Below are 19,892 nucleotides of genomic sequence, written 5' to 3'. Positions count from 1 at the left end.
TTAGAGGCTCCTCTAGTTATCAGCAGCATTAGCATTAGCTACAGCTCCATCCTATACGTCTCCTGTCTGTCGAGTTGTTTGTCTCTGTCTGTCTGTCCTCTAGTTGTTCAGAGCTCCTCAGTTTAGCATTAGCATTAGCTACAGCTCCATCCTATACGTCTCCTGTCTGTCCTCGAGTTATTTTGAGGCTCATCTAGTTATCAGCAGCATTAGCATTAGCTACAGCTCCATCCTATACGTCTCCTGTCTGTCCTCGAGTTGTTTAGAGGCTCCTCTAGTTATCAGCAGCATTAGCATTAGCTACAGCTCCATCCTATACGTCTCCTGTCTGTCCTCGAGTTATTTTGAGGCTCCTCTAGTTATCAGCAGCATTAGCATTAGCATTAGCTACAGCTCCATCCTATACGTCTCCTGTCTGTCCTCGAGTTGTTTTGAGGCTCCTCTAGTTATCAGCAGCATTAGCATTAGCATTAGCTACAGCTCCATCCTATACGTCTCCTGTCTGTCCTCGAGTTATTTTGAGGCTCATCTAGTTATCAGCTAGTGGGAGACGTGTGTAAATATAGAATTCAAGCTGAAGCAGTTGGTTATAGTCAGAATAGGTCTGATTACTTTAGTGGGCTGCTATATATATTTCAGCTAGCACATCTAGCACCTCAATTATAAAAAAAAAATGGCTGAACTGTGTCTAACTGTGCTCTCCAGCTCCTGACACCAATGTAGTTAGTTAGGCGGGTTCCCTGATCAGGACTCAAACTGTGGTTCCTAGGACTGTCATTCCATTATACCAAACCTAACTGTGCTCTCCAGCTCCTGACACCAAATCAGGACTCAAAAGGACTGTCATTCAAAACCATTATACCAAATGACTAAAATGTCGTGCTGATGTCACTAGGTGTTGTAAAAAAGATTGTTTAGTATTTTTACAAGGGGTTCCAAATGGTGTATATTTTTTTAAATATAATTTTATTTTATCTGCTCGCTCACCTCACTTTTCTAAATCGTTAAACAGTAAATCAACTTTGTATTGCCTGATGCCGTGTTCAACAAACATTGCCGCGATTTCGTCTGTCAATGGTGAGAATCGTTGAATCGGGAACGCTCCAAGTCATTCCTCCGAATTAGCAAGATGTTCCTCCGATCACGCCGACATGATGTGAACGCGGAAATAGCTACAGAATTATTGGCTTTAGCAACATTAGCATTAGCTACAGCTCCATCCTATATGTCTCCTGTCTGTCCTCAAGTTAATTCGGGCTCTACTTATCACCTGCATTAGCATTAGCATTAGCTACAGCTACGTCCTCTCTGTTCTTGTCTCTTCAGGTTAACTAGTATTAGTGACATTAGCATTAGCAACCATTAGCTACAGCTACATCCTCTCTGTGCTTGTGTCTCTTCAGGTTAACAAGTATTAGTGACATTAGCAACCATTAGCATTAGCTACAGCTCCATCCTATATGTCTCCTGTCTGTCAAGTTAATTCGGGCTCTACTTATCACCTGCGTTAGCATTAGCTACAGCTACGTCCTCTCTGTTCTTGTCTCTTCAGGTTAACTAGTATTAGTGACATTAGCATTAGCAACCATTAGCTACAGCTACATCCTCTCTGCTTGTGTCTCTTCAGGTTAACTAGTATTAGTGACATTAGCATTAGCAACCATTAGCTACAGCTACATCCTCTCTGTGCTTGTGTCTCTTCAGGTTAACAAGTATTAGCAACCATTAGCATTAGCTACAGCTACATCCTCTCTGTGCTTGTGTCTCTTCAGGTGAACTAGTATTAGTGACATTAGCATTAGCAACCATTAGCATTAGCTCCAGCTACATATCCTCTCTGTCGTCTGTTCTCCCTAGGTTGCCCTGAGTCAGGACGACCTGACAGTTCTGTTGAGGATCCTGATGGAGAACATTGGAGAAGCCAGCGGTCTGCCGCCAGACCAACACACCAGCCCCGACACGACAGCCCTGACACACAAGACCACGCCGATGCTCAAAACAGACTACCCCAAAGGTCAGAGGTCATGTGTGTAATGTTATCGACGTGAGTCCCGAGCGAGTTAATTCTTCTGAGCACGTTTCTGTTCTGTCGTCATTCCTTCAGACGGTGTTGAGAACACGGTTGAACTTCCAGAACGACAGGTAGAAGAGGAACCCCTGGAAACCATGACGTTTATCTTCAACATAGAGTCCCTGGGACTGGTCCTGTACAGCAATGACCCGAAACAGGTACGTACCTATAGGTGATGTAGCCCAGTCTCACTAAACAGGTACGTATCTATAGGTGATTTATCCCAGTCTCAGTTCTAATGACACAAACAGGTACGTATCTATAGGTGATGTAGCCCGGTCTCAGTTCTAATGCCCCTAAACAGGTACGTACCTATAGGTGATGTAGCCCAGTCTCACTAAACAGGTACGTATCTATAGGTGATGTAGCCCAGTCTGAGTTCTAATGACACAAACAGGTACGTACCTATAGGTGATGTAGCCCAGTCTCAGTTCTAATGACCCTAAACAGGTACGTATCTATAGGTGATGTAGCCCAGTCTCACTAAACAGGTACGTATCTATAGGTGATGTAGCCCAGTCTCACTAAACAGGTACGTACCTATAGGTGATGTATCCCGGTCTCAGTTCTAATGACACAAACAGGTACGTATCTATAGGTGATGTAGCCCGGTCTCACTAAACAGGTACGTACCTATAGGTGATGTATCCCAGTCTCAGTTCTAATGACCCTAAACAGGTACGTATCTCTAGGTGATGTAGCCCGGTCTCAGTTCTAATGTCCCTAAACAGGTACGTATCTCTAGGTGATGTAGCCCGGTCTCAGTTGTAATGACCCTAAACAGGTACGTATCTAAAGGTGATGTAGCCCAGTCTCAGTCGTAATGTCCCTAAACAGGTACGTATCTACAGGTGATGTAGCCCAGTCTCAGTTGTAATGTATTCCTAAACAGGTGGGCGTATCTACAGGTGATGTTAATGACCCAGTCTCAGTTGTAATGTATTCTCTGGAGGATAATTACACAAAGCAATGAGCCTTCAAACACCAGTCATTACTGTCCAAAATGTTAATGACAGTCATTTACTCTTCATGTCCTCTCTGCTCTCCAAGCCCTGGATAATTACACAAAGCAATGAGTCTACCAAACACCAGTCATTACTGTCCAAAATGACTCTGGTAATGACCTTGTAATGACCTTGTAATGACTCTGTGGTAATGACATTGTAATGACTCTGTGGTAATGACCTTGTAATGACTCTGTGGTAATGACCTTGTAATGACTCTGTAATGACCTTGTAATGACTCTGTGGTAATGACTCTGTGGCAATGACTCTGTGGTAATGACATTGTAATGACTCTGTGGTAATGACCTTGTAATGACTCTGTGGTAATGACCTTGTAATGACTCTGTGGCAATGACTCTGTGGTAATGACTCTGTGGTAATGACTCTGTGGTAATGACCTTGTAGTGACTGTGGTAATGACCTTGTAGTGACTGTGGTAATGACTCTGTGGTAATGACCTTGTAATGACCCTCGCTAGTTCCCCCAGGGGTCTGCTGATGATTCAAAGGGACTAGGTTGGTTAGGTAGTTCCCCCAGGGGTCTGCTGATTGATTAATGGACAGATTGTTGGTTAGGTAGTTCCCCCAGGGGTCTGCTGATTGGTTAATGGACAGATTGTAATGACTCTAGCTAGTTCCCCCAGGGGTCTGCTGATTGGTTAATGGACAGATTGTAATGACTCTAGCTAGTTCCCCCAGGGGTCTGCTGATTGGTGAATGGACAGATTGTAATGACTCTAGCTAGTTCCCCCAGGGGTCTGCTGATTGGTTAATGGACAGATTGTAATGACTCTAGCTAGTTCCCCCAGGGGTCTGCTGATTGGTTAATGGACAGATTGTAATGACTCTAGCTAGTTCCCCCAGGGGTCTGCTGATTGGTTAATGGACCGATTGTATGACTTTGTTTCCCCATTTCCAAGGTAACGGCTGTGTCTCAACACCAGGAGAGGCTGTGTCTGGGCGAGTTGACCTTTCACCTGATGAAGGCTTCAGGGAAGATGTTTAATAACGGGTCCATGGAGGTCTCTACCATCCTCACAGCCTGCACCCTGGACGACATGAGGACAGGGGTACAGAGAGTTACCTCACGGTGAGTCTCGCTCTCGCCAGGCGTCACACCATGTTGGTCTCTACCGTCCTCACAGCCTGCACCCTGGACGACATGAGGACAGGGGTACAGAGAGTTACCTCACGGTGAGTCTCGCTCTCGCCAGGCGTCACACCATGTTGTCGTTGGGAGAGTTACGGCTGGAATGGAAGCTACCTCAGGTTAAACTACTGAATTAAACTGCTGGGTTGTGTTCTGTACCAGTCGGGTCAGTCTCAATACTACTGGGTTATGTTCTGTACAGTACCAGTCGGGTCAGTCTCAATACTACTGGGTTGTGTTCTGGACAGTACCAGTCGGTCTCAATACTACTGGGTTGTGTTCTGTACAGTACCAGTCGGTCTCAATACTACTGGGTTGTGTTCTGTACAGTACCAGTCGGGTCGGTCTCAATACTACTGGGTTGTGTTCTGGACAGTACCAGTCGGTCTCAATACTACTGGGTTGTGTTCTGTACAGTACCAGTCGGTCTCAATATTACTGGGTTGTGTTCTGTACCAGTCGGGTCAGTCTCAATACTACTGGGTTGTGTTCTGTACCAGTCGGGTCAGTCTCAATACTACTGGGTTGTGTTCTGTACCAGTACCAGTCAGTCTCAATACTACTGGGTTGTGTTCTGGACAGTACCAGTCAGTCTCAATACTACTGGGTTATGTTCTGTACAGTACCAGTCGGGTCGGTCTCAATACTACTGGGTTGTGTTCTGTACCAGTCGGGTCGGTCTCAATACTACTGGGTTGTGTTCTGTACCAGTCGGGTCTGTCTCAATACTACTGGGTTGTGTTCTGTACCAGTCGGGTCTGTCTCAATACTACTGGGTTGTGTTCTGTACCAGTCGGGTCTGTCTCAATACTACTGGGTTGTGTTCTGTACCAGTCGGGTCGGTCTCAATGTATCGATTGTTGTATTGATTGATTGTGATATGTAACCTCACGTTTGCCCAAACCCCTCAGGATGCTGGGTAAGCGTGACGAGGCGAGCGAGGAAGCCATGATAGACGTGTCGTACACGCAGAGCGCCGGCGAGCGCCAGGTGGTGGCGGTGGTACAGAAGCTCTATCTGTGCGCCAGCGTTGAGTTTCTCATGGCAGTGGCAGACTTCTTCATCCAGGCCCTGCCCCAGAGCTCTGCCCAGGACGTGCCCACTAACACCAAGCTAGCCCTGCCAGGCCTGGCCAAGACCTCCCAGCTACCCCTCAAACAGCTGGCCGAGCTTCGGGATAGAGCCAACACTGACCCCAGGACAGGTAAGGGGAGAGAGAGAGAGGGTGGGGGAGATAAATGAAAACCAGAAAACTATACAGCCGTTCAATGCTCATAGGATTTCCTTTTGGTGTGGAGTGATGGTATTGTGATGGCTACAGTGTCTTGGTGTGGAGTGATGGTGTTGTGATGGCTGCAGTGTTTTGGTGTGGAGTGATGGCTGCAGTGTTTTGGTGTGGAGTGATGGCTGCAGTGTTTTGGTGTGGAGTGATGGCTGCAGTGTTTTGGTGTGGAGTGATGGCTACAGTGTTTTGGTGTGGAGTGATGCAATTGTATAGTGATGGCTACAGTGTTTTGGTGTGGAGTGATGGTATTGTATTGTGATGGCTACAGTGTTTTGGTGTGGAGTGATGGTATTGTATTGTGATGGCTACAGTGTTTTGGTGTGGAGTGATGGTATTGTATTGTGATGGCTACAGTGTTTTGGTGTGGAGTGATGGTATTGTATTGTGATGGCTACAGTGTTTTGGTGTGGAGTGATGGTGTTGTATTGTGATGGCTACAGTGTTTTGGTGTGGAGTGATGGTATTGTGATGGCTACAGTGTTTTGGTGTGGAGTGATGGTATTGTGATGGCTACAGTGTTTTGGTGTGGAGTGATGGTATTGTAATGTGATGGCTACGGTGTGTTGGTGTGGAGTGATGGTATTGTATTCAAATCAAATCAAATTTATTTATATAGCCCTTCGTACATCAGCTGATATCTCAAAGTGCTGTACAGAAACCCAGCCTAAAACCCCAAACAGCAAGCAATGCAGGTGTAGAAGCACGGTGGCTAGGAAAAACTCCCTAGAAAGGCCAGAACCTAGGAAGAAACCTAGAGAGGAACCAGGCTATGTGGGGTGGCCAGTCCTCTTCTGGCTGTGCCGGGTAGAGATTATAACAGAACATGACCAAGATGTTCAAATGTTCATAAATGACCAGCATGGTCGAATAATAATAAGGCAGAACAGTTGAAACTGGAGCAGCAGCACAGTCAGGTGGACTGGGGACAGCAAGGAGTCATAATGTCAGGTAGTCCTGGGGCACGGTCCTAGGGCTCAGGTCCTCCGAGAGAGAGAAAGAAAGAGAGAATTAGAGAGAGCATATGTGGGGTGGCCAGTCCTCTTCTGGCTGTGCCGGGTGGAGATTATAACAGAACGTGGCCAAGATGTTCAAATGTTCATAAATGACCAGCATGGTTGAATAATAGTAAGGCAGAACAGTTGAAACTGGAGCAGCAGCATGGCCAGGTGGACTGGGGACAGCAAGGAGTCATCATGTCAGGTAGTCCTGGGGCATGGTCCTAGGGCTCAGGTCCTCCGAGAGAGAGAAAGAAAGAGAGAAGGAGAGAATTAGAGAACGCACACTTAGATTCACACAGGACACCGAATAGGACAGGAGAAGTACTCCAGATATAACAAACTGACCCTAGCCCCCCGACACATAAACTACTGCAGCATAAATACTGGAGGCTGAGACAGGAGGGGTCAGGAGACACTGTGGCCCCATCCGAGGACACCCCCGGACAAGGCCAAACAGGAAGGATATAACCCCACCCACTTTGCCAAAGCACAGCCCCCACACCACTAGAGGGATATCTTCAACCACCAACTTACCATCCTGAGACAAGGCCGAGTATAGCCCACAAAGATCTCCGCCACGGCACAACCCAGGGGGGGGGGGGGCGCCAACCCAGACAGGCTGACCACAACAGTGAATCAACCCACCCAGGGACGGCATGAGAGAGCCCCAGTAAGCCAGTGACTCAGCCCCCGTAACAGGGTTAGAGGCAGAGAATCCCAGTGGAAAGAGGGGAACCGGCCAGGCAGAGACGGCAAGGGCGGTTCTTTGCTCCAGAGCCTTTCCGTTCACCTTCCCACTCCTGGGCCAGACTACACTCAATCATATGACCCACTGAAGAGATGAGTCTTCAGTAAAGACTTAAAGGTTGAGACCGAGTTTGCGTCTCTGACATGGGTAGGCAGACCGTTCCATAAAAATGGAGCTCTATAGGAGAAAGCCCTGCCTCCAGCTGTTTGCTTAGAAATTCTAGGGACAATTAGGAGGCCTGCGTCTTGTGACCGTAGCGTACGTGTAGGTATGTACGGCAGGACCAAATCAGAGAGATAGGTAGGAGCAAGCCCATGTAATGCTTTGTAGGTTAGCAGTAAAACCTTGAAATCAGCCCTTGCTTTGACAGGAAGCCAGTGTAGAGAGGCTAGCACTGGAGTAATATGATCAAATTTTGGGGTTCTAGTCAGGATTCTAGCAGCCGTATTCAGCACTAACTGAAGTTTATTTAGTGCTTTATCCGGGTAGCCGGAAAATAGAGCATTGCAGTAGTTTAACCTAGAAGTGACAAAAGCATGCAGTATTGTGATGGCTGCATTGTTTTGGTGTGGAGTGATGGTTTGTGATGTGATGGCTACGGTGTGTTGGTGTGGAGTGATGGTGATGTATTGTGATGGCTACCGTGTTTTGGTATGGAGTGATGGTATTGTAATGTGATGGCTACCGTGTTTTGGTATGGAGTGATGGTATTGTAATGTGATGGCTACAGTGTTTTGGTGTAGAGTGATGGTATTGTGATGGCTACAGTGTTTTGGTGTGGAGTGATGGTGATGTATTGTGATGGCTACCGTGTTTTGGTATGGAGTGATGGTATTGTAATGTGATGGCTACAGTGTTTTGGTGTAGAGTGATGGTATTGTGATGGCTACAGTGTTTTGGTGTGGAGTGATGGTGATGTATTGTGATGGCTACAGTGTTTTGGTATGGAGTGAGGGTAATGTATTGTGATGGCTACAGTGTTTTGGTGTGGAGTGATGGTGTTGTATAGTGATGGCTACAGTGTTTTGGTGTGGAGTGATGGCTACAGTGTTTTGGTGTGGAGTGATGGTATTGTAATGTGATGGCTACAGTGTTTTGGTGTGGAGTGATGGTGATGTATTCTGATGGCTACAGTGTTTTGGTGTGGAGTGATGGTGTTGTATAGTGATGGCTACAGTGTTTTGGTGTGGAGTGATGCTATTGTATAGTGATGGCTACAGTGTTTTGGTGTGGAGTGATGGCTACAGTGTTTTGGTGTAGAGTGATGGTATTGTGATGGCTACAGTGTTTTGGTGTGGAGTGATGGGGATGTATTCTGATGGCTACAGTGTTTTGGTATGGAGTGAGGGTAATGTATTGTGATGGCTACAGTGTTTTGGTGTGGAGTGATGGTATTGTATTGTGATGGCTACAGTGTTTTGGTGTGGAGTGATGGTGTTGTATTGTGATGGCTACAGTGTTTTGGTGTGGAGTGATTGTATTGTATTGTGATGGCTACAGTGTTTTGATGTGGAGTGATGGTATTGTTTTGTGATGCCTACAGTGTGTTGGTGTGGAGTGATGGTATTGTATTGTGATGGCTGCATTGTTTTGGTGTGGAGTGATGGTATTGTATTGTGATGGCTACAGTGTTTTGGTGTGGAGTGATGGTATTGTAATGTGATGGCTACAGTGTTTTGGTGTGGAGTGATGGTATTGTATTGTGATGGCATTGTATTGTGATGGCTACAGTGTTTTGGTATGGAGTGATGGTGATGTATTGTGATGGCTACAGTGTTTTGGTATGGAGTGAGGGTAATGTATTGTGATGGCTACAGTGTTTTGGTGTGGAGTAATGGTATTGTGATGGCTACAGTGTGTTGGTGTGGAGTGATGGTATTGTGATGGCTACAGTGTGTTGGTGTGGAGTGATGGTATTGTGATGGCTACAGTGTGTTGGTGTGGAGTGATGGTATTGTGATGGCTACAGTGTGTTGGTATGGAGTGATGGTATTGTGATGGCTACAGTGTTTTGGTGTGGAGTGATGGTATTGTATTGTACATTGTGTTTCCTTTACCTTTTCTATATTCTTGGTTCAGTTTCATACCTGACAGATTGTGGGTATCCTCCCCTCCTCTCTACCCTCCATACCAAATATCATTCTGTTCTTAACCGACCTTCTAGTTAAATAAAGGTTGGTGGTGGGGTGATGTTTCTCCCCCTCCTCTCTCTCTACCCTCCATACCCAATATTAGGATATGTTTGGTGGTGGGGTGATGTTTCTCCCCCCCCTCTCTACCCTCCATACCCAATATTAGGATATGTTTGGTGGTGGGGTGATGTTTCTCCCCTCCCTCCTCTCTACCCTCCATACCCAATATTAGGATATGTTTGGTGGTGGGGTGATGTTTCTCCCCCTCTCTCTCTCTACCCTCCATACCCAATATTAGGATATGTTTGGTGGTGGGGTGACCCTCCATACCCAATATTAGGATATGTTTGGTGGTGGGGTGATGTTCCTCCCCCCTCTACCCTCCATCTGACCCTCCATACCCAATATTAGGATATGTTTGGTGGTGGGGTGATGTTTTCCTCCCCCTCTCTCTCTACCCTCCATACCCAATATTAGGATATGTTTGGTGGTGGGGTGATGTTTCTCCCCCTCCCCTCTCCTCTCTACCCTCCATACCCAATATTAGGATATGTTTGGTGGTGGGGTGATGTTCTCTCCCCCCTCTCTACCCTCCATACCCAATATTAGGATATGTTTGGTGGTGGGGTGATGTCTACCCTCCATACCCAATATTAGGATATGTTTGGTGGTGGGGTGATGTTTCTCCCCCTCTCTCTACCCTCCATACCCAATATTAGGATATGTTTGGTGGTGGGGTGATGTTTCTCCCCCCCTCCTCTCCCCCAGGCTCCACCCTCCATACCCAATATTAGGATATGTTTGGTGGTGGGGTGATGTTTCCTTCCCCTCAGTCTGATGCTAGAGCCTGGGGGAGGGCCCGGGGCCCCTGGGGCACCCTCCATACCCAATATTAGGATATGTTTGGTGGTGGGGTGATGTTTCTCCCCTCCTCTCTCTCTCTCTACCCTCCATACCCAATATTAGGATATGTTTGGCCAACCTCCATACCCAATATTAGGATATGTTTGGTGGTGGGGTGATGTTCTGGCCTGTACCCTCCATACCCAATATTAGGATATGTTTGGTGGTGACCACCCTGACCCAATATTAGGATATGTTTGTGGTGGGGTGATGTCTCTCCCCTCACCAATATTAGGATATGTTTGGTGGTGGACGTGATGTTTTGAAGACCCTCTACCCTCCATCCAATGTCACTATGTTTGGTGGTGGGATATGATGATTCTCCCCTATTTGCATTTTTTAACCCTCCATTTCCAATATTAGCATTATGTTTGGTGGTGGGGTGATGTTTCTCCCCTAAATGCTTCTTTCTCCATTGGTCAATATTAGGATATGTTTGGTCCGTGTTCTGTCTTCCCCTCCATACCCAATATTAGGATATGTTTGTGTGACTGTGGAGTGATGTTTCCCCCTCCTCTCTCTCACCCTCCTTACCCAATATTAGGTTATGTTTGGTTAAAAATGTTCTCTCTCCTCTCTACCCTCCATGTGCCTATTAGGATATGTTTGGTGGTGGGGTCCAAATGGACCCCTCCTCTTCTACCCTCCATATTAGGATATGTTTGGTGGTAATGATGTTTCTCCCCTCCTCTCTACCCTCCACTTGCATAAATAATAAACATTATGTTTGGTGGTAGGGTGATAGCTCCATAGCTAGGTTGTTACCCTCCATACCCAAATGGATATGTTTGGTGGTGGTGATGGACTGCATCACCCTCCATACCCAATATTATATGTTTGGTGGTGGGGTGATGTTTCTAACTGAGGCTGCCTCAACCCAATATTAGGATATGTTTGGTGGTAGGTGATGTTTTCCCCGAGGCTAACTCTACCCTCCATACCCAAACCAGGATACGTGGTTAACGTGATGTTTCTTAGCTAGGCTAACTGAGGCCATCCAAACCCAATATTAGGATATGTTTGGTGGTGGGGTGATGTTTCTAACTCCTCTGCACCCTCCATACCCAATATTAGGATATGTTTGGTGGTGGGGTGATGTTTCTCCCCTCCTCTCTACCATCCATACCCAATATTAGGATATGTTTGGTGGTGGGGTGATGTTTCTTAGCTCCTCTAACTGAGGCCATCAACCCAATATTAGGATATGTTTGGTGGTGGGGTGATGTTTCTAGGCTCCTCTCTACCCTCCATACCCAATATTAGGATATGTTTGAAGTTAACGTTAGCTTAGCTAGGCTCCTCCTCGGCATCCAACCCAATATTAGGATATGTTTGGTGGTGGGGTGATGCTAGGCTCCTCTGAGGCTCCATCAAACCAGGATATGTTTGGTGGTGGGGTGAAGTTAACTCTCTACCCTCCCTACCCAATATTAGGATATGTTTGGTGGTGGGGTGATGTTTCTCCCCTCCTCTCATCCAAACCAATATTAGGATATGTTTGGTGGTTAGGTGATGTTTTCCGAGGCTCTCTCTCTACCCTCCATATCAATATTAGGATATGTTTGGTGGTGGGGTGATGTTTCTCCCCCTAGCCTCTCTAACTGACCCTCCGGCATCAATATTAGGTTATGTTTGGTGGTGGGGTGATGTTACCCTTAGCAATATTAGGATAGTTTGGTGGTGGGGTGATGCTCTCACCCTCCATACCCAATATTAGGATATGTTTGGTGGTGGGGCTGATAGCTAGGCTAACTCTCTCTACCCTCCATACCCAGGATTAGGATATGTTTGGTGGTTGATGTTAGCCCTCCTAGCTGAGGCGGCCTCCAACCCAATATTAGGATATGTTTAACGTGGTAGCTTATGTTTCTCCCTCCTCCTGAGGCTGCATCAACCCAATATTAGGATATGTTTAACGTTGATGTTTCTCCCCTAGGCTAACTGAGGCTGCATCCAAACCAGGATGAGGATATGTTTTAACGTGATGTTTTCCCCCCTCTAGCTCTCTACCCTCCATACCCAATATTAGGATATGTTTGGTGGTGGGGTAGCTCTACCCTCCATACCCAATATTAGGCTGCATCAATATTAGGATATGTTTGGTGGTAACGTGATGTTAGCTCCCCCTCCTCTCTACCCTGCATCAAATTGGGATATGTTTGGTGGTAACGTTGATGTTTCTCCCCCTAACTCTCTCATCACCCTCCATATCCAATATTAGGATATGTTTTAGCTAGTGATGCTCTCCTCCTCTCTACCCTCCAACCCAATATTAGGATATGTTTAACGTGGGGTGATGTTTCTAGGCTAACTGACCCTCCACCCAAACCAGGATATGTTTGGTTGGGGTGATGTTTCTCCCCTAACTGAGGCGGCATCAGTCCCAGGACCAATTAACGTTAGTCTAGCTAGGCTAACTGGTGTTTGTGGCATCAAACCAGGACAAGAGTTAACGTCGGTCGCTGCCTAGCCTTCCAACCTGACTTGACTCTGGGCCCGGGGCTGAGAACATAGACCTCAGAGAGCTCAAAGTTCTCCTGTCACTCATCAGGACCTGAGACATAGATCGTCAACCACGGTGAGCATCATTTGCGATCGAGTGATTTTCAATTGATCATGCACATAAGTCACTACTTCCCCCCATCAGCTGAATATAAGTGAGAAAATAAATACGTTTACCTTGAAAGCATTATTTGAATTGAATCCAACTCCCTAAATGCTTCTTTCTCATTGGTCTTCAGATCTGACCCCTGTCATCCTGAACCAGTGATGACCATCACGGCAGCCAACCGAAACCCAAAGGCTGTGCAGAGTGGAGGAGTCATTATCAAAGTAGGTTGCATCCCTCTTGGTCGAGTTTGTTAAACATCTACGTCAGAGGGCAACTACTGGTTCTGGGAGTGGACTCTTCACGGGTCCAAATGGACCTACTATCCCACCGGATGGCATAAATAATAAACATTTATTTATAATAGATACTACTGCCATAGCTAGGTCATGTTTACTACATCAAATGGATTAGCATGCAAACTACTGGCATGGGAGCAACTACAAACCTGGATTTGATTGGACTCTGCCAGCGAGGTATAGATACAAACTATAGATAGGTATAGATACTACTATAGATGGGTATAGCGAGGCTAACTGGCGGCATCAAACTAGGTTAAGAAGTTGGTTCCTGGGCTAGAGGACGGCATCAAACCAGGACTGGGGTATAGATACTACTATAGATAGGTATAGATACTACTATAAATGGGTATAGATTACTACTATAGATGGGCATCAAACCAGGACTAGTTATAGATAGGTATAGAGGCTAACTACTATCAGACCAGGTATAGATAACGTTACTATAGATAGGGTATAGCATACTACTATAGATAGGTATAGATAGGCTACTAGAGGCGGCATCAAAGCAGGATGAGTATAGATACTAGCTATAGATAGGGTATAGATCAAAACTATAGAGAAGTTAACGTTAGCTTAGCTAGGCTAACTGACTGCATCAAACCAGGGGTATAGATACTACTATAGATGAGGTATCAAACCAGGACTAGTTAGATAGCTAGCTAGGCTAGATAGCGGCATCATACCAGGACGAGAGGTAACATTAGCTAGCTAGGCTAGATGAGGTGCATCAAACCAGGATGAGAAGTTAACGTTAGCTTAGCTAGGCTAACTGAGCATCAAACCAGTATAGATAGTTAACTATAGATAGGTATAGATACTAGGCTGCATCAAATAGGTATAGATACGTTACTATAGCTAGGCTAACTGAGATCAAACCACTATAGATAGCTATAGATACTACTATAGATGGGTATAGCAACTACTGGTAACTGGGAGTGGCATCAAACCAGGACGAGAAGTTAACTTAGGCAAATCAAACCAGGTATAGTTACTACTATAGATAGGTATAGATACTACTATAGATGGGTATAGCAGCTACTGGTAACTGGGAGGTGGATCTGCCAGGCGAGAAGTATAGATACTACGGTTGGGGTTCAATTCCATTTAAATGCCAGTCAATGAGGCGGCATCAAACACTGAGAATAACGTTAGAATTTAGTTTACATTCTCAAATTGACTGGAATTTAAATTGAATAGCTCTTTAATATGTTCAAATGAGGTCTAGTTAACCTTCTGTCCCTATACAAGAACCTTCTGTCTCTTAGCAAGAACTTCTGTCCCTATACAAGAACCTTAGCTGTCTCTATAAAACCAATATTCTGTAGCTTAGCAAGGACCTGAGGCTGCATCCCTATAAAATAACCTTCTGTGCCTTCTGTCTCTATACAAGGACCTTCTGTCCCTATAAAATAACCTTCTGTCCCGATCTGTCTCTATACAATAACCTTCTGTCCCTATAAAATAACCTTCTGTGCCTTCTGTCTCTATAAAATAACCTTCTGTGCCTTCTGTCCCTATAAAATAACCTTCTGTGCCTTCTGTCTCTATACAAGGACCTTCTGTGCCTTCTGTCTCTATACAAGGACCTTCTGTCCCCATCTGTCTCTATACAATAACCTTCTGTCTCTATACAAGAACCTTCTGTCCCTATACAAGGACCTTCTGTCTCTATACAAGGACCTTCTGTCTCTATCAGGACCTTCTGTCTCTATACAAGGACCTTCTGTCTCTATACAAGGACCTTCTGTCTCTATAGGATTGACCTTCTGTCTCTATGAACAAGGACCTTCTGTCTCTATGGACAAGGACCTTCTGTCTCTATACAAGGTATAGACCTATCTGTCTAGATATACAATGACCTTCTGTCTCTATACAATAGACTTCTGTTCCCGATACAAGAACCTTCTGTATAGATCTGTCTAGATACAAGAACTTTCTGTATAGATACTCTAGATCTCTATATGCTACTATAACCTTATGATCTCTATACAAGAACCTATAGATGTCTCTATACAATAGAACCTTCTGTGGGAGCTATAGATATACTATAGATGGGTATAGATACTACTATAGATGTCCCAATCTGTCTCTATACATAGGTAACCTTCTGTCTCTATAGACAAGTATAGATGCCACTATAGATAGGTATAGATACTACTATAGATGGGTATAGAACTACTGGTTCCTGGGAACCTTCTGTCTCTATATAGATACTACTATAGATGTCCCTATACAAGAACCTTCTAGATACTACTATAGAAGTATAACTCTGTCCCTATACAAGATTCTAGATACTACTATAGATGGGTAGATACTACTATAGATGTATAGATACTACCATAGATGGGTATAGATCTACTATAGATGGGTATAGATACTACTATAGACCAGATACTACTATAGATTCTAGATCTACTATAGATGGGTATAGACCTACTATAGATGGGTATAGATACTACTATAGATTATGTCTCTATAGATGGGTATAGATACTACTATAGATGGGTATAGATACAATAGATAGGTCTGATCACTATAGAAGGTATAGATACTACTATAGAAGGTATAGATACTACTATAGAAGGTATGATCTCTATAGATAGGTATAGATACCACTATAGATGGGTATACAACTTCTGTCTCTATACAGAGGACCTTCTGTCTCTATAGATAGGTATAGATACTACTATACAAGGACCTTCTGTCTCTATACAAGGACCTATTCTGATCTCTATACATAGGTACCTAGATGTCTCTATAGATGGGTATAGATACTCTATAGACAATGATACCACTATAGATACATAGCAACTACTGGTTCCTGGGAGTGGACTCTGCCATAGGTATAGATACTTCTATAGATAGGTATAGATACTACTATAGACCTTATAGATACTACTATACAAGAACCTTCTGATACTACTATATAGATAATAGATAGGTCTAGATACTACTATAGATGGGTATAGCAACTACTGGTTCTGTGGACTCTATACGAGGTAAGATACAACGGTTTCTTCAATTCCATTTAAATGCCAGTCAATTCGGGATGTACACTGAGAATAATAGGAATTTAGTTTACATTCTGAATTGACTGGAATTTAAATTGAATACCTCTTTAATATGTTCTATAGGTCTAGAACCTTCTGTCCCTATACAAGAACCTTCTGTCTCTATACAAGAACCTTCTGTCCCTATAGAAGAACCTTCTGTCTCTATAAAAAAACCTTCTGTCCCTATACAAGAACCTTCTGTCCCTATAAAATAACCTTCTGTGCCTTCTGTCTCTATACAAGGACCTTCTGTCCCTATAAAATAACCTGCTGTGCCTTCTGTCTCTATAAAATAACCTTCTGTGTCTGTCCCTATAAAATAACCTTCTGTGCCTTCTGTCTCTATACAAGAACCTTCTGTCTCTATACAAGGACCTTCTGTCTCTATACAAGGACCTTCTGTCTCTATACAAGGACCTTCTGTCTCTATACAAGGACCTTCTGTCTCTATACAAGGACCTTCTGTCTCTATACAAGGACCTTCTGTCTCTATACAAGGACCTTCTGTCTCTATACAAGGACCTTCTGTCTCTATACAAGGACCTTCTGTCTCTATACAAGGACCTTCTGTCTCTATACAATGACCTTCTGTCTCTATACAATGACCTTCTGTCTCTATACAAGGACCTTCTGTCTCTATACAATGACCTTCTTCTCTATACAATGACCTTCTGTCTCTATACAATAATCTTCTGTCTCTATACAAGAACCTTCTGTCTCTATACAAGAACCTTCTGTCTCTATACAATAACCTTCTGTCTCTATACAAGAACTTTCTGTCTCTATACAAGGACCTTCTGTCCCAATCTGTCTCTATACAAGAACCTTCTGTCTCTATACAAGGACCTTCTGTCCCGATCTGTCTCTATACCAGAACCTTCTGTCCCTATACAAGAACCTTATGTCTCTATACAAGAACCTTCTGTCTCTATACCATAACCTTCTGTCTCTATACAAGAACCTTATGTCCCTATACAAGAACCTTATGTCCCTATACAAGAACCTTCTGTCCCGGTCTGTCTATACAAGAACCTTCTGTCCCTATACAAGAACCTTCTGTCTCTATACAAGAACCTTCTGTCCCTATACCAGAACCTTCTGTCCCTATACCAGAACCTTCTGTCCCTATACCAGAACCTTCTGTCTCTATACCAGAACCTTCTGTCTCTATACAATGACCTTCTGTCCCGGTCTGTCTCTATACAATAACCTTCTGTCTCTATACAAGAACTTTCTGTCTCTATACAATAACCTTCTGTCTCTATACAAGGATCTTCTGTCCCGATCTGTCTCTATACAAGAACCTTCTGTCTCTATACAAGAACCTTCTGTCTCTATACAAGGACCTTCTGTCTCTATACAATGACCTTCTGTCTCTATACAATAACCTTCTGTCTCTATACAAGAACCTTCTGTCGCTATACAAGGACCTTCCGTCTCTATACAATAACCTTCTGTCTCTATACAAGGACCTTCTGTCTCTATACAAGGACCTTCTGTCTCTATACAAGGACCTTCTGTCTCTATACAAGAACCTTCTGTCTCTATACAATAACCTTCTGTCTCTATGCAATAACCTTCTGTCTCTATACAAGGACCTTCTGTCCCTACCTGTTTCTATGCAATAACCTTCTGTCTCTATACCAGAACCTTCTGTCTCTATACAAGGACCTTCTGTCTCTATACAAGAACTTCTGTCTCTATACAAGAACCTTCTGTCTCTATACAAGAACCTTCTGTCTCTATACAAGAACCTTCTGTCTTCTTACACCTTCAATCTTACAAGAATCTTCTGTCTCTATACAAGAACCTTCTGTCTCTATACAAGAACCTTCTGTCTCTATACAATAACCTTCTGTCTCTATACAAGAACCTTCTGTCTCTATACAAGAACCTTCTGTCTCTATACAAGAACCTTCTGTCTCTATACAAGAACCTTCTGTCTCTATACAAGGACCTTCTGTCTCTATACAAGAACCTTCTGTCTCTATACAAGGACCTTCTGTCCCTACCTGTTTCTATACCAGAACCTTCTGTCTCTATACAAGGACTTTCTGTCTCTATACAATATCCTTCTGTCCCTATACAAGGACCTTCTGTCTCTATACAATATCCTTCTGTCCCTATACAAGGACCTTCTGTCTCTATACAAGAACCTTCCGTCTCTATACAAGAACCTTCCGTCTCTATACAAGAACCTTCCGTCTCTATACAAGAACCTTCCGTCTCTATACAAGAACCTTCCTTCTCTATACAAGGACCTTCTGTCTCTATACAAGGACCTTCTGTCTCTATACAAGAACCTTCTGTCCCTATACAAGAACCTTCTGTCTCTATACAAGAACCTTCCGTCTCTATACAAGGACCTTACGTCTCTATACAAGAACCTTCCGTCTCTATACAAGAACCTTCCGTCTCTATACAAGAACCTTCCGTCTCTATACAAGAACCTTCTGTCCCTATACAAGGACCTTCTGTCTCTATACAAGAACCTTCTGTCTCTATACAATAACCTTCTGTCTCTATACAAGGACCTTCTGTCTCTATACAAGGACCTTCTGTCTCTATACAAGAATCTTCTGTCCCTATACAAGAACCTTCTGTCCTCCCAGGAACATTTGGGCTCTCCGTTTACCTCCACTATGCACCTTTTGTTGTTGTATTCTCTACCTACAAATGGACATTAAACCTTAACATGACTTTCCCATCCAGGTGACGGAGAGTTTCAGTGACCAGGACGGCCGTAACTTTGGGGAGAGTTTCAAGGTGGATGTGAAGGTTATTCAGGTGACCATGGAGTCTGGTCTGGGCCACAGGACGGTCCCCCTCCTGCTGGCTGAGAGCTCTCTGTCTGGGACGGCCAAGAACTGGTCCTCCCTCCTCTACCTCTGCTCTGACATGACCCTGGAGGTGAGGACTGGAGCTTTTTTACACTACTCTCAAGTATCGTCCTAACGAACGTCCTCTTCCTGTACGTACAGGAGCTTGTCATGTGGTATTTTGTAGGAAGTCAGTAGGCAGACAAACAGCTGTTCTTTAGTCTTTGTGAATTACCTACTGATGTAGGGATGCTTGTTACCTTTGGCATTTATGTGTGTATTGGGCTCCCGAGTGGCTCAGCGGTCTAAAGGAGCTGCATCTCAGTGCAAGAGGGGGCCCGTAGGGCGCGCCGGGCCTGGCCCGGGGTAGGCCCGTAGGGCGGCGCACAGTTGGCCCAGCGTCGTCCGGGTCTGGCCCGGGGGAGGCCCGTAGGGCGGGGCACAGTTGGCCCAGCGTCGTCCGGGTCTGGCCCAGGGATAGGCCCGTAGGGCGGCACACAGTTGGCCCAGCGTCGTCCGGGTCTGGCCCGGGGGAGGCCCGTAGGGCGGGGCACAGTTGGCCCAGCGTCGTCCGGGTCTGGCCCAGGGATAGGCCCGCCATTGTAAATAAGAATTTGTTCTTAACTGACTTGCCTAGTTAAATAAAGGTTAAATAAAAAATAAACATTTTGACTACCTGTGTTCTTTGTCATTATCAATAAAAGGTGTTGATTGAAATGTGATGTAAATGTGTTGGATGCTGATTTTGACAGTGTGTCAATATGTTGACTGTCGACAGGTGAACTACTTCAATGAGACCCATGCTGTCTGGGAACCGCTG

At 44.7% G+C, this 19,892-nt stretch overlaps 1 protein-coding gene across 1 annotated transcript in view; it reads left to right on the top strand.

The window, feature by feature from the left end:
* LOC115127833 (intermembrane lipid transfer protein VPS13C-like) overlaps window positions 1-19,892 on the top strand; it is a 184,301-nt gene that overhangs the window by 40,515 nt on the left and 123,894 nt on the right. The window contains 7 exon segments of the mRNA XM_065016450.1: window positions 1,858-2,014; window positions 2,105-2,229; window positions 3,995-4,164; window positions 5,136-5,459; window positions 13,032-13,122; window positions 18,948-19,163; window positions 19,851-19,892. The exon segment at window positions 19,851-19,892 is cut by the window's right edge and continues 30 nt beyond it. Coding sequence (XP_064872522.1) covers window positions 1,858-2,014; window positions 2,105-2,229; window positions 3,995-4,164; window positions 5,136-5,459; window positions 13,032-13,122; window positions 18,948-19,163; window positions 19,851-19,892 — 1,125 coding nt within the window.

Source organism: Oncorhynchus nerka, unplaced genomic scaffold (genome assembly GCF_034236695.1).
Source record: "Oncorhynchus nerka isolate Pitt River unplaced genomic scaffold, Oner_Uvic_2.0 unplaced_scaffold_979, whole genome shotgun sequence".
Classification (NCBI taxonomy): domain Eukaryota; kingdom Metazoa; phylum Chordata; class Actinopteri; order Salmoniformes; family Salmonidae; genus Oncorhynchus; species Oncorhynchus nerka.
The sequence above is the reverse complement of the archived record's forward strand: the minus strand, read 5'-3'. Positions and strand labels throughout refer to the sequence as shown.